Below are 15,481 nucleotides of genomic sequence, written 5' to 3'. Positions count from 1 at the left end.
CTCAACTCGTTTCTTCGGACCTTTATTTCATCTTTCTGATACACTTAATACAATCGTTTCTTCTATTCACGATTCTATATTTATCAATGAATTTTAGCCTCTTTATAGAATATAGAGATTCGATTAATAAACATTTATTATTATTATTCTGGTAAAATTGGAAGATTGATTTTGTTATTGACACATTTTTTGTTTTCAAACAAATTCGTTAGTTTTTCTTTATGATTTTACGATGACACGTTTAAACAAGTTCTCTCTTGAAAGTTATCTCTCACAAAATATCGCTATGAAACGATCCCATCGCTTCCAGTGGTCTCTCGGGATCTGGTCAGAGATTCTCATACGCACGATCTAGATTGGAGATTACATCGAAAATCTTGTAACCTATGTGTAATCGTATAATCGTTCGATCGTGAAACGTATTTAAAAAGTTCGTTAGATCGTTTCAACATGGATAATATTCACATGATAATGAATTAACGATCGTGAATTCCTATTCTTAGAGAGTTTTAAAATAGTGATCGTAAAATAATTCGTAAAAACAAGGAAATATTTTGACGGAAAGCCGTAAAGCAACGAGGGCATTTCGTGAAGCATTCTATAATCCCTAGAGAACCTTAACACAGTGGATCTCATTCCGTTAAAATTCAACTTTGCACTTTTACGCGAATACGTTCGTATTCATTCGAATTTTTCACATTCTTGAATAAAAAATCGAGGGACTAAATTCTACTGAATTGTTCATTCAATGAAAATGGGATCATTAGCATTTATTCAATTTCGATTTCATAAATTAGTAGATGTTTACATAATTATTTATATATTTTATCAAACGTAGGTCATATTTGTCGTAAAATAGTATTCGGACTAAAAATATATTTTATTACATTTATTAGATATTAATATCCATTGCTTCGTAACGAATTATATCTAATATATATCATGAAAGATGATACTTTGATAGTAGATAACATCGTCGATCTAACGTCCTAACGATGATGACCTAATTAATCTTGACTATCTTTTTAAATGCACGCAAGTATATCGTTAATCAAATTCTACTAAGTATCTATAATCAACGCTCGTCTTATGATCAAAAATACAAGGTGTTACTTTTAAGAAGATTAGATAAGATACTATCAAAATATCAGAGATATTTCAATTGTATTTTAATTGTAGCTTTAAATATTAGAATTAATATGACAGAATTCAAGCAACGATAAAAAATATACACTTAATTAATCCTGTCTTCGATTAAAATACCCAAATTCAGTCATGCCGACGAGTTTTTAATTGATACTCACGACCCTGTTCTTCACCTTTTCATACTTCAGATATGACAAGATTTCTCTTTTACGATGGTCTATAAAAACCTATAAAACCAAGTTTGTACTAAGTTACTCAGAAATAATAAAGACAACTTCCATAAATAGTATACTTGAATTAATCCTGACCATTAGATGAGATACAACGATTGCCAGGTAAAAGAGCTCTCATAATTCTTGATTATCCTCACTTATATATCGCATATACACGGAAAAAAAGGTTTTAATATTCTAAGAACGATTTTCCAATTGATTTGTTTTATTGTTGAAATATTACGTCCTCCGTATCTCAACGACCTAATGACCCAAAGGGCAATTTAACTACGAAAACGAAATTTTATTCGAATCGAAAGAAGGTAGTATTATCACGAACACTCTGTAGAATGTCATCGACACATCCCGTTGTTAAGGGTAGGTCTGTCCTAAGGGAAAACCACAAACAATAGCAATAGGCTAGCTAGAGAACCACCCTTCGGAATCCTGTAAGGTCCTAGAACCTCGATATCTTTCGAACTGCCCAACCTACACCCTCGCGAGTTTCCCATAGGAGAGAGAGAGAGAGAGAGAGAGAGAGAGAGAGAGAGAGAGAGAGAGAGAGAGAGAGAGAGAGAGAGAGGATAGAAGAAAAAAGAAAGAAAGAAAGAAAGAGACTATACCCACGGGAAAAGTTTAATTTCTTTCCGAGAAAGATGGCTGTTCCTTGTACTTTGCCGCCAAGGATCGGTCCCGTGGTCGATGTATATATATATATATATATATATATATATATATATATATATATATATATATGTATATACACACACATACACACGCACATATATATACATACACACACACAGAGAGACGCAGGAGAGAGAGAGACACACTACGGTCTCCGTAGGAATTAATTTGGTCGGATGTCCCTGCTGGGACATCTTCTCGCAGTGCCACCGAACCGTTTGCCAGCGACGACTTTTCGAACTCCTGCCAGAAACTCCGTCGAAATTGACCTCTTTATGCCAAATGCATCATTCTTTATGTCTACCGTACTTCCATTAATTTTTGATAGTATCTAGATAGTCTGTGATAGTCCAAACAAATTTATTAGACGCATTTCATGTGTGATACAGTGTTGAGCCGACTTACGTACGATAAAAAACAATAAGGTTTGAGAAATTCGCAAATAGACAAACAAGAAACACATAACCGAGATGATCTAAGAAATTTCGAGATGAGTTATACGATAATCCAATATAATAAAAATGTCTAATATAATATTGTTACGGGATAGAACTTGTTGTTAGATATGATAAAAAAGAATAAATTTTCTAAAGAATTATGTAAAATTCTTAGGATTATGTAATGTGTCGAAATAGACGGAGAAAGAAAGACGTAACGGCAGAGAAAGTTACATAGGGGTAGTTTTTCGAGGGTTGTTACATATTCGGGAAGACTCGGTAAAACTCGGTAGAACTCGCGTTGATATATCGCTCGAATTCGCGATTCAAACTCATGGGATCAACTATAAAGGGGTGCACACACCTGCGTGTCGTAAACATCGTGATACGAGGCTGTAAGCCCTCCGCTCGGAGATAGTTAACCGAGGAATTAGTACACTCGCGAACTCGAAATTATTGCGCGAACGCTGCTTTTGACGTCGCTTGGCTAAGCGAAAGGGCAAACGCGAGCCACGACCCTTGACGGACGCACGCGGCTTTACCGTTAAGAGCCGAGCATAAATTTTCCCGTCCGGCTAGCGGTCCGGCTAGTGACTCCCTTTGACCCTTCGCTCATGATGGACACCGTTCGTCGCTGGCTTACTTCGATCCATTCCGAGTCTTATTAGGAATTATTTGTAAATACTTTCTTATTTTTTCTCTTTTTTTCTTTTTTTTTTTTATTATTATCTTGATCGATATATGCATCTTAAATATCGCATCAATCGAAATCTAATTTTTCTATTACTTTTATACGGATATGACGAATCATTGTTAAATGAAATTAACAGAATAGAATTTTTCGGTAATCCTGGTCAATTTTTTATCGTAAACAACATGCTTTCCATGGAAATTAAGTAAAACGATGAAGCAGTCCCTTTCCTGATTTTCTTTCTATTCTTTTTTTCTTTCGGATCATATAGAAAGGGAATAACAAAGAGATACTTTTATCGAACATAGGAACGGACCAAAAGAGCATAGTGTTAGTGCCCAAGGAGAGAAAGATTAGCATAAAGTTAACGGAATAGACAATACTTATCTACCTACAATATATACTCGCTCGAAAGTTAAGTTAGGTTGCATTGTCCAGTCCCAAGATACCACATGGTTGCCTCTGACGTTTCAATATGACGAGTTATATTGCAAAGACATCGTTGTGACCGCAAGAATACAATTTCTTATTTCGTATCGCCATTTCCAATGACAATAAATTTTACTACCGCTCTTTATGCGCCCGAAGCAAAATGAGCTTCTCGATCGGTCTCTTAAAGAAGTAGAACAGAAATACGAGAAAAACTTTCACCTAAAGTGTCAGTAATCTTGCACTTTAATCAATTTTTATATTATATATATTAATTATATACCTAAAGATATTAATAATCTTGTCTTCAACGAGATACCATAATAATAAAAAAAATATATAAAAAATTAAATAAAAGAAAAGAAATTGTACAATAATTCATACTATATTATCTAAAGAAATTTTCAAGTTTTATGCCAACATTAAAGTACAAGTGTTAAGACATTGACAGTCGGGGAGAGAGATAGAGAGCGAGAGAGAGAGAGAGAGAGAGAGAGAAAAGGAGAGAGAGTTTTAAGTACAACAAAGTTATTAGCGACACTCTTAGGTCTTACACTGTTCGAAAATTTGCTGGCAACCTTCCCATTCCTTTGCATCGAGCATAACAGGTGGTATTGCCAACATACTCTTCTTTCGTACCACTTTTGCTAAAGCTTACGAATAAATATAGGAAATTTTGAACAAGAAAACACCTTCGAATGTATAGATAAGTGCAACTCTGTCGTTAAAATAACGTTATAACACTTGTCAGAATATGCAGTTGTCCCTACAAGTCTCACATGCAAAATATATTTCTATTATACAAAATACAGGAGGTGTCAACAATCGATAGAGACAACGAAAAAATAAAATATACAATTAAATAAAAAAGAAAAAAGAAAGAAAGAAAAAATCTATACAGAAATAATGTCTCCGTCCATGAAAACGTAGAATCTTTGCTCTCGGTCGAATCGCACGCAGGTGCAGCTGCACACGAGTTTATCGCGTCGGAGTACAATCGTATTACGTATGAGCGGGGAATGGCAGTGCCGAGAGAGTGAGTTTATAATGATGGAACGAGAAGGTCTAGTCACCCGAGACCATGTCATAATTTCTCTGTGTGCGTTTCTCGCTAGTCGGTGTATCTATTCTGTGTCGAGCAAGTGAGAGAGAGAAGGAGAGAAAGCTCACAACGTTACTGCCCGGCTTCTCAACGTTTCTACGTGTAATCACGCGCTCGCGTGTAATAGCGCATCCTTGTGTCCTCTCATAGACGCATACAGTTACATAGTTATACATAGAAACACCCACGTTCTTCGATATTTCTATGTATAAGACGAAAGATGACTTTGTGTACGTATGTGTATGTATGTACTAGGGATAAGGAGAGCAAGTAAGGATGGGATAGCGAGAGAGAGGGGAGATGGGGAAGGGAGAGAAGAGGTAAAGAGGGAGTGAGGGAAACACCGGGAGTCGGTCCCAAGGGATACGTAGAGCCGTGCCACGGCCCGAGGCAGCTCGTCACCTGGGACACCCTTATATCGGCGAGTACAGTCGCACCGAGAAAGTGCCTCTTCTCTTCTCTCCTCTCTTCACCTCTTCTCTATACCGTACTACCACCATCACTAGTATCACCACCACCACTAGCACCGCGACGACCTAAAGCCGTTTTCCTTGCTCTTGATCAAGAGTCGTTTGCGAAACGACGCTGCTTTTCTTCGTTGGAAGACTCTCTTCCGTTCGTTGAATTCGAACTTAACGATCAAACGAAACGATCATCTTCTTTTCGCAAATTTTTTCTGATCCAGAATGAAAATGACAAATTTTATTGAAATAAATCCTTGATTAATTAAAAAGCTTTCTTAATAAATAAAAGAAAGAAAAAAGAAGGAAGGAAAGAAAAAAAGAGAGACAAACGACTTAAGAATCACAGAAAGATAAAGATAAAGAAATAAAAGAAAAGAAAGAGATGGATAGACAGACAGATAGATAGATAGATAGAAAGAGTGGAGGAGAGAGCGAGAGAGAGGAAGATAGGGGGAGGAAGAGGGAGAAAGCAGGAGGATAGGAGGGCGCAAAGAGGCTGCGGGGCCAGATCCCGAGGGAATCTACGTTCTCCTCTGGCACTAGCAGCACACGGGAACGCACGAACAAGAGAAAGAGAGAGAGAGAGAGAGAGAGAGAGAGAGAGAGAGAGAGAGAGAGAGAGAGAGAGAGAGAGAGAGAGAGAGAGAGAAAGATGAAGAGGGAAAGAGGAAGGGACTAATCAGCTCGGCGCATGCGCGTTGGGCTTCACTCCTGTTCCCTCGGGATTTCTCTGGCATTCCCCATAATATACCCACCCCTGCTACTTCTCTAACGCTGCTTCCTCCCTCCTCTCTATCCTCTTTTCCATCCCCTTTGGATGTGCCACCGTGCTACAGGGCTTTCCAGCTTCCGGAAACTCACGCAACTTTTTCACTTCCCTTTTCTCTTCTCTTTCGTTAACCGGATGTTAATTTGTTATGAAGGAAAAATTTGAAATATTTCAAATAACTATGATATAAAGTGAATAAAAAAAAAAAAAGAAAAAAGTAAATGTTTCTTGGAAAATAGTTTTTACCAATTCGTTTGAAATTTTCTAGATTGAGAGAGTCTCGAAAAAAATTTATCTTCCGAAAATCGAAATAATTATTGTAATTAGAGCGTAAAACAAGATGATTTACACGAGAAAGATATTCCAAGCTGTCGAGCAATGTATAATCCCACCTTCTCTCCACGTTCTCGTTCTCCGTCACCCACCATCGAGTCAGAGAGCTTTCCAGCCTTTTCCCATTGGGAGTCGAGATCCCCCATTTTCTTAATGTCAGAGATTTCAATCTGTCACGAGACCAGCTTGGTAACATTTCGTTTATCCGACGAGCAATTTTCAAGAATCTTACGAACTTTTGTAATCGTTAAAATCCACTGCCAGTTAGATATCAATATTTTGACGTTTGAATTTTCTGACGGAACAAAGAAAAGAATAATTCAAAATTCATTAATATATAATATCCAAAAGTAAAGAAAATAAATCTTATATTAGAAATTTTTTAAAACCGGGTTAAAAAAAAGAAAAACAAATCACATAATGTCTGATAATAAATATTCGATATTAAAAGCGTCTATTCAAATTCTAATCGATTCGAGGAAACTATGATCAAAGAAACCTGAATATAATCGTAAAACAGACACGTGTATGAAGTAAAACTCATTCTTAATTGCTGCATCAGACGTGACAAAAAGAAAAAAGAAATAAACGAAAAGACAGAACGATTACAACGCGCAGTTTGCTGATTTTCCAAACAATCGATTCTCGTCGAGATGTAGAGTATAAACATCCCTTCACAGGAAAACTAGCGAAGTTAGATGCATCTCTTCACCCCTTCTCTTCCTCTCTCTTTTCCGTCTACATATTCAACCAAACCACTGTCTAACCAATCCACTACCCCTCACTTTCGGCTTCACTCTTTACAATGTTTGCAATAAGGCATTAACCCACGGGGTTGAAACGAAGCCAATATTCCCCGGATGATAATATAAAACATCGGAGATGTATATACAGCCATACACATGAATACACTCTCTCTCTCTCTCTCTCTCTCTCTCTCTCTCTTTCTCTCTCTCTCTCTCTCTCCCCCTTCATCTCTCTCTTTTCGATCTCGATCTCGATTTATCTCTATGCAAACGTTTATTTCCACTTGCTGCGAGCTTGTTTTAGGCTCATTAGCAATCCCAAGCGATCATCACCTTTTCTTTCACTCCTCTCTTTTTCTCTTTTTTTCGGTTTATTACTATTGGTATTAATAGTCGGTCTCTTTTTCTCTTATACAGTCAACACTGTCGATCATTACCACATGCATTCCATCTATTTCTCTCTCTCTCTCTCTCTCTCTCTCTCTCTCTCTCTTTCTCTCTCTCTCTTGATCTTGACAAAAGCGAAACGACGCGAAGAACAATCGTCTCGCGATATAATTCCTTTCTTCAGTATCAAGTGAAATAGCAAGGAACTCAAATGGTAAAGGTAGATCCCAGGATGCCTCTCGTTTATTCGATATTTTATACCTAAATACGATTGTGAATATGAAATACTTGACACGTTTAAAGCTTTTGTCTTTACGCGTTTAAACGTGTATTTTTAATTAAACGAACCGTACAATCGGGATAATCAATATTTTGATGTAATAATATTGTAAATATAAATGATAAAATATAGCACTTGATCGATATTAATTATCGTTAAATCGTTAGATAAATAACGGAGGCTAAACGGATTAACGCATTTCATATCGTGCCAAAACCGCACGTTATTGGATTACCGAGTGTCGGAAGCGTCTTACCAACACTGTCGTGCATTCATGGAATGATAGGAACGCACGTGCTTTAGCTTTCACGATATAGTTATGAAATTTAGAGAAATAAAAAGCTCTATTCTTTTCGTGGGAAAATATGTGCCTAGAAAATTGGGACATTTTGATACGATAATGTGACTGAAAATTTATAAACATCGAAATTTTTATGAATCTCTTTTATCGATATATTTTACGTATTGCCATTATTACTTTTAATATGAAAAATGTTATAAAAGGAATAGAAGAAATGTTTTCGAAATTTTGAAAAATTGTCTAACTTTGAGAAGACGATTAGGATTATAAAAAATAAGTATAGTCACTCGAAAATGTTATGGAGACATTTTCCAATCTAATAAAATCTTTCGTTAGCTCTTCGGTAGACATTTAGGCTTTAGTACTTTTGAGAAAACTTGTAGGCAAAGTTTGATGAGGTTTCGTTACATAAACTTTTTTACACCGACGTAATAAGGAGCGTTAGTACATGGGCCTTTAGAAAGAAAGGAGAGTATGAAAGGAGAGAAGAAAGAAGATAGGAAAGAAGTAAAGTAAGAAGAAAGATAGGAAGATAGGAAGGAAGGAAGATGGCTTGATGTTTTCAGGTGAGCAGATAGACGAGGCATCTCCCATGGGAAGCCGTGCTCTCCTCAGGGATCCAACCTCGTTCCGAGCCTTCTCCAAGCCCGCTTTACCTTCGAGTATAAAGCGCGGGCAAGTACACTTGGCGAAAGGTAACTTGAAATAATAATCGAGCCGCGTTGCTAGAGGGACGGATAAAAGATCCAGCTTCTACTCGTTGAAGGAAAGTAGTAGATACCTGCTACGTTAAAATAGGATTAGAATCTTTCGAGTTTTCACTCTGTATATAATGGGAGAAACTGTGAGAAAAAATTCATGTTCCCTAATATCGACAATTTTAAATGAAACGCGTCAAAATTTTCCAAGTTCCTTCCTATTAGAGATATATCAAAAATGATTCGCGAAATACGATTCCTAAGACAATGCCTATTTTCATCGTGCTCCCTAATATCCATAAAAATGTTACAAATTCTTTCATTCCGACAATACCTAATGATAAGAAATAAAACGATCGAATCAAAGACGTTCGTGTTTAAATAATTGGAAAACCGTTCAACTAGATTAAATTTTCGATATCCATGAAAAGAAACGTATCGACGAGTAAGCTCATGTTAGGCTCTTCATATTCCTTACTATACTCTATCCTATGGGACAAAGGATTCCATATTCATAAAATCTATAGTGAGATTGCAATTCCTGAGCACCTTCCAACAATGACACGATATGTCCCAACGCATTGTTGTATTGCCGTAGCCTGAACTCGGTTGCTTGTCCCATGAGTACTGATAAAAGTAATGCACCCGAATGGACCGAAAAAGATATCGCCTCTACGAACTTTCCCAACGAATCTCTTTTCATTATTCATTGAAACACCTTGAAATTTGTGACCTACGAATTTTTTCTTAGTAGTTCTCTCTACTCCAATGTTTGCCACAATTATCATTAAAAAAAAAAAAGAAAAAAAGAAACGAAACAAAACTATATAGAAATTACAGTTATCGAGATTATTAAAAGTCGACTCACCTTCGGAATGTCGACTAAAAGCTCGCTGCAACTCTTCTTCTTCTTCCTCGTCTTCATCGTCGGCTAAAATATCAAAATAATATCAATGAAAATATCTACGTTTGTACCTAATGTAATTATTTCAATTAAACTTATTTAACCTTAAATCTATAAATAAATTCTTTTGCAATTACTCACATTATAATTATTACAAACTGAGAACTATTATTCCTTGTTTGGTATATGTAAAATTAATAAACTTAAAATAAATAAAAATAAACAAAAATAAATTATCCAGCATAATAGATTACAATTGAAAAACATAGTATAATACAAGTCCATTAGCAGAAAAATATGAAATAATACTTACGTTTAATCGGAGCAGTTTCGTTATCCTGCTCGGACGCCTCCAGGACATTCTGTTCGTTGGCATCGTCCCACTCTTCGTCCCCTGCAGAGAAACAAACGACCATTAATCCCATCGCATTTGCATATTATCACCGAGTAAGAAATGAATCTGTTGTATGTTGCAAAGAAAAATGACCCGGTCTGAAGTTAAATAACAAACAACAACAAAATAAATAAATAATGCGTTTGTAAAATACGGTCGTGATATGCAGGTGAAATTAATTTAACGTATCATCAATGAAATCAAGAATAGAAAAAAAGAAGAGAGAAGATGAATGATTTCAAGGTCAACGAACGAGGAAGGAAAAAAATTCGCTCAACTTTTTAATTTCAACGAGAAACGAACATACGTATAGTCGAAAGATAAAATGGCGAGGGTGTGATGTTCGTAGCCACAAAATATATTCTCTCTCACGGTATGTGTATGCGTGCGCGCGTATACCGACGCCCATGACGCCATAGCTACAGTCGTTTGTCACATGGGACCACAAAATTAAACTTAAAAAATCACCGCTCTGTCCACGTGCCCAACGAGTCGTTTGTTACTTGCCGTTTTCCACTTTTCTCGTTTCCTCTCGTTGCTCATTTTCCTCCTTCTCCTTCTTTTTCGTCCTCATCCTATCTCTTTTCTTTTTTCACCCTTACCAAATCACCCACGCGCTTCGTCCTTTTACCCTTCAGAGTGAAAAGAGCCAACTCTAGCCAATTTACTTCACGAACTTGCCACTTTGAGAATTGCTATCGGAGTTGACAATTTCGAAAGGTGTCAAACGCCTTCGTTTCGAGCAAACAAGAACATTTCTCATTAGACCAACGACTTATTAAAACTGTATCGTGTATGTTATCGAGCTGGTGATTTCTATTTTCCTCTAATGTCACGAGAAATAATACACTTTAATCCTTTATAAAATCAAATAATTCCGTCTTATTGCCAGAAACATAATCGTCGTTTCATATCTTCGTATGAGCATTTAAATTTTTTGTTTTTCTTTTTTTTTTTTTTAACTATAAGCCATTAGTATAGTATAATTATATCAGTATACTATAATTATAGAAGGTTATAATACATTTTTTTTATCATTGTTATATACAAATTATATTGTAAATTCGACAATCGATAATATGCATTAACGTCAGGTTAGAAACAATGACTTGCACGCGAACGAAGGGACGAAGTTGAACTTGAATATTTCAAAAGACAAGGACACCAAGAAGACTGCTTACTAAACCACCCTTCGAACCTTGTCAGCCGTCAAGATCGTGACACGTTGTCTTTCTACGTATACTCTTATGGTTACTTTATTACAAATTAATCGTAAAAACTGTCTTTCAAAAGCAACTAGAGTAATTGACAATTTTTAGAAAATTCTAATCAAAATATACTGTGGAAACTAAAATTGTCCATCTATTTTCACTATATCTGTCAATTTGATATCAATTGCCAGTCTATTTAATTTTACAATATCAAATAAACTAAAAACCCCAAAAAATCTAAATTCGATTCGATGAGTTCGATAAAGTTTGTTTCGAAAAGTTTTCTAATTTAACAAAAGACGTTAAATATAATACTTTTGACGTTAGCATGCAACATTGTACAAAAAAATACTCGATATATCGTAAATATGATAAACTATTTGGCTTGTGAGCTAGGAGACGATCCAACCAAACAATAATCGTAAAGGTAAGGAGATTGGCTATCATCTTTAAGGTAACCTAAGCGTAGTAGACGAATATACTCTATACACCTAAGCATAAAGTAGATAGCTTTACAAGAAGGAAACGTAATGTGCTTAGACGAAGAAGGCCATTTTCAAGATGGTCCAGTAAATGCAGAAGGGTAGAAGGAGTAGCTTCGAGAAGAAACAAACCAAAAGAAGGAAAAAGGGAAGGAAGGAAGAAAGAAAGAAATAGAACGACAGAAATAAGCTTTTCAAAATACAAGTAGTAATCTCGGGTCGTTGTTAGAAGTGGAATCAGGTTCGCAAGTAATGTTAAACGGATATATTATTATGAGACAATCTAAAGGTGTATGAGCCGACGGATAACTGCATATTGCGGCTTAAACTCTTGCCTAGAATCGCTCGTCCATCGGCATTTCGACACAATACCGTTTCTATCTTTTCCGGTAACGAGCTTAGTCTTCGAAACGAGAACATATGTGTTAATAAAATGTAAAATAAATTATCACCAAAATTTTTGACGACAAAATGAAATCAAACTTACGAAATAGAAATATCGAAATAACTTTTAAGTTAGATAGTACCATAGAAGATTAAATACAAAATTATTTCCCGTGAGATCGTGTTTAGAAGCAAACAAAAGATCAACGAATGTTGAATCAACTGTTGGATCAACGAATTCCTATGTGGAATACATTTTGAGAAAAAATCGTTTTTAATGTAAGCACTGGTTGAAACGTTAAGTAAGAAGAAAAGACTGAAAAGACTAGGTCTGGTACACGAAAGGATGCGATTTTCTCTCTTCTCCCGTCTTGAGAAATTAGCAGAAAGACAGAAGAAGGACTCGCCAAATCGTCCGCCAACGGAGAAGCCGCAGGGTTTCGAGTCATTAATCGATATACCGTGAATAAAGGAGCGCCCTGCGGGTTATCCGAGACGACTGCTATCTCTGCTTCCCGGCTGCAGACGCCGTACGTCTTGGACTCGTGACAGGCAAGCCAGACAGTCAAGAGAGGGAATGTGTGTGTTTGTGTGAGAACTGCCGTTGCTGCAGCCATCGGTGCCGTTGCTGCAGTCAGTGGTACACGAGGGGCTGCTGGATGGAAGAGGAAAGTCGAGAAATCCCGAGGGAACGTACCTAGGGTAGGTCTGACGCGGACTCAGACTCCCATGAGACACCAACATCCACCGTCGAAACCCCCTCTGGCTCCGACACGGCGCCTCGAGGACCCACGGATATTGCGGAAACTCTTTTCCTATCCTACCAAGCTCCATTCCACTACGTTTCCTACTCGAGATCCTCAAACGCGATATATAGTGACGTTGCAACTTTTTTACTTAATAATATCTATGTTTCAAGGATTTCATGATTTCTTTTTGACGCTCTTTCGTACAGTTTAATTAGAAAACGTAGCTTCTAGTCGATCAAACTATCCTATAGAATAGCTGATGGTATGAAATTATGAGGTTGATATAAGAAAATAGGACGGTGAGAAATTGCGTCGAACGAATGAACGGACGGATGGACGCATGGATGTCAACGCTTGGTGTCTCTTCAAAGAGATACCGCTTCTCCTCGAGAATGTCTCTTCGAGTATGCCTCGTGTTCTTCTTAAGAGTACGCACCGGTTCCGCATTCCACGCACCTTTCGAGACATCGCTTCGTCTTACCTTCGTCACATGTATGTACGAGAAGTCCATCGGTACTTCTAGAAAAAAAGAAAGAGAGAAGAGGGAGGGGGACTCTAATTTCACTAACCCACGTATTTTGACCGATAAATCCAATGATTTCATAGTAACAAACATAGACGAAGTCGTAATGACAATATCTCTCTATTAAAGGAAGGGAGAGGCACATTACCATAGATAATAATTTAACGAGAAGCCAATAACTTAATCCAAAGTGCCGCAGTATTATAATGATTGTAACCACTAGCAGGAATTAGTCTTGTCAGAGCAAAAACTAATAGCGGCTTAGGTTTTAGAGAACCTCTACGATTAAAGGGCTTAAGCCAGAAATTTACATTCCTATTACTAGCCACTGCTTGTCTTTCTCATAGATACTATCAGTTTCTACTAAGAAGAGATTATTAAAGAAAATTAGATATACAAATAAATTTGTTTCGAAAGATTTGTCGATTTTTTGTTTATTCATAGGGCTTGATCTATTTCGAAATGATAATAATTATGCATTTATGCGAACGATCCTAATCATGGCCTAGAAACATAATGAATGATCATAGTTTGCTTACATATATATGAATAATATGATAACATATTAATGTAAACATATTAAACATATAAACCATATTTTTTCTTCGACTTTAACGAATATTTGAAATTACGAAGCTATAGATGATCCAATAGAATTTCGAGGAAGTAACGATTTCGTCATTGCACGGTGAGTAACTTAAAACCGAACCGTACAAACAGATGGGTCTCCATTAACGTAATTATAGGCGGTTTGAATGTATCTATGGATCGACCACGTTATGATGGGCATTGGAATCCATTAATACAGCTTCGGCTACGCGTAGGTTCATTATCGTGCATTAATTAGCGACACCCTATATCACTACGTTCGTACCGATATCGGTTCGGCTTGCTATTTCGTGGCTAACCGCGCTCTCGTGACATTCTAATCGTGGTGGAGACTACTGACCATACGTACCATACCGATTAATTTTGCATAGAAATTAGACATAATATTTATGATTTATCTTCAACAATATAATTAATATTATATCAATTTCATCATTTTCATTCCTAGAAAAAATAAAATTCAAAAAATTATCTTATAAAACTATATATGCGTATAAGATAATATAAAAATAAAGAGAGATGAACTTAATTAGAGATTTATGAAAAATTGTACAAAACTTTAAATAGTGTCTAATAGAAAAGAATCAAATATGTTGTACGCATATGTAGGTACATACATAAAGATAAAAAGTGGAAAGATGAGAGTGAAAGAAATAGCAAGACAGAAAGAGGAGGAGAAAGGGAGAGAGAGAGAGAAAGGGTGAAGAAGAGGAAGAGGGAGGAGAGGAGTGCGACCAGAATTGGATAGGATAGGAGAACTGGTGATTACAGAGGCCGGAGATTCTCTAGGGAGAAGCACCGTTCCCGCGGGCTTCCACCTAATTCCATCCTGGCTGACTACTGACTGCATCTCTCTCTTTCTCTCTCTCTCTCTCTCACTCTCTCTCTCCCTCTCTCTCTCTCTCTCTCTCTCTCTCTCTCGCTCTCTCGCTCTTTCTATCCTCTTCCCGATCCTCTCTCGCTCGACCACCACATACGTATGCTTCCATCCTGACCGAAACACCTGGCCAACACAAACACTCACGCATGACATTATACGAGCACGAATGTGCTGTCTGATGTGTTTATTCCTTCTCCTCCTCCTCATCCTTTTTTAGAAACAAAATTGTAATTTCTTTACCTTTTCGTCTCTTATTTCTTCACGTGTCTTTCCTATTATAAACGTTTATTTGCGATATCCTAACCTCATCAAAAGTTAAAACAATTTGCAATCGATAAAGAGAATTTTTTTGATGAAATGAAATGGTTTATAAAAATATTTGAATTTAAGTACCTGTTAATATATCTATTTTCTTCTATATAATAAACAAGAAATTATTGTTCATAATTAAGATTTGGATTCAAAGCGTCTACGATACTATCAGCCGCCATCTTGTTTATCGATCGATGCAAACATTATCGATGATGCGTATTATTAATATCGATCGTATAGTTATGTCGAAAATTCGTGTCTATTCGATTTTCGTCGATTTAAAATCTAAAAAAAAAAATATATATATATAAGAAACAAAATAAAGTACCTCTATGTATGTATGCAATTTTG

General features: G+C 36.5%; 1 protein-coding gene across 3 annotated transcripts in view; it reads right to left on the bottom strand.

Annotated features, from left to right (window-relative positions):
- Nucleotides 1-15,481, bottom strand: part of LOC124428669 (zinc finger protein 423 homolog) — a 51,885-nt gene that overhangs the window by 35,031 nt on the left and 1,373 nt on the right. The window contains exons 1-3 of one of the 3 annotated variants that reach the window (XM_046973009.1): nt 15,212-15,327; nt 9,900-9,980; nt 9,551-9,613 (exon numbers count right to left, since the gene is read on the bottom strand). Coding sequence is in view for 1 of the 3 variants with exons in the window: in XM_046973007.1 (XP_046828963.1) it covers nt 9,551-9,613; nt 9,900-9,980 (144 nt within the window). In the remaining 2 variants the exon portion in view is untranslated. Of the gene's footprint in view, nt 1-9,550; nt 9,614-9,899; nt 9,981-14,203; nt 14,261-15,211; nt 15,328-15,481 lie in introns of those variants that run through there. The other 2 variants (XM_046973010.1, XM_046973007.1) reach the window with 2 other exon arrangements.

Source organism: Vespa crabro, chromosome 13, assembly GCF_910589235.1.
Source record: "Vespa crabro chromosome 13, iyVesCrab1.2, whole genome shotgun sequence".
NCBI classification, from domain to species: domain Eukaryota; kingdom Metazoa; phylum Arthropoda; class Insecta; order Hymenoptera; family Vespidae; genus Vespa; species Vespa crabro.
Note: the sequence above shows the minus strand (reverse complement) of the source record. Positions and strands in the feature narration are given on the sequence as shown.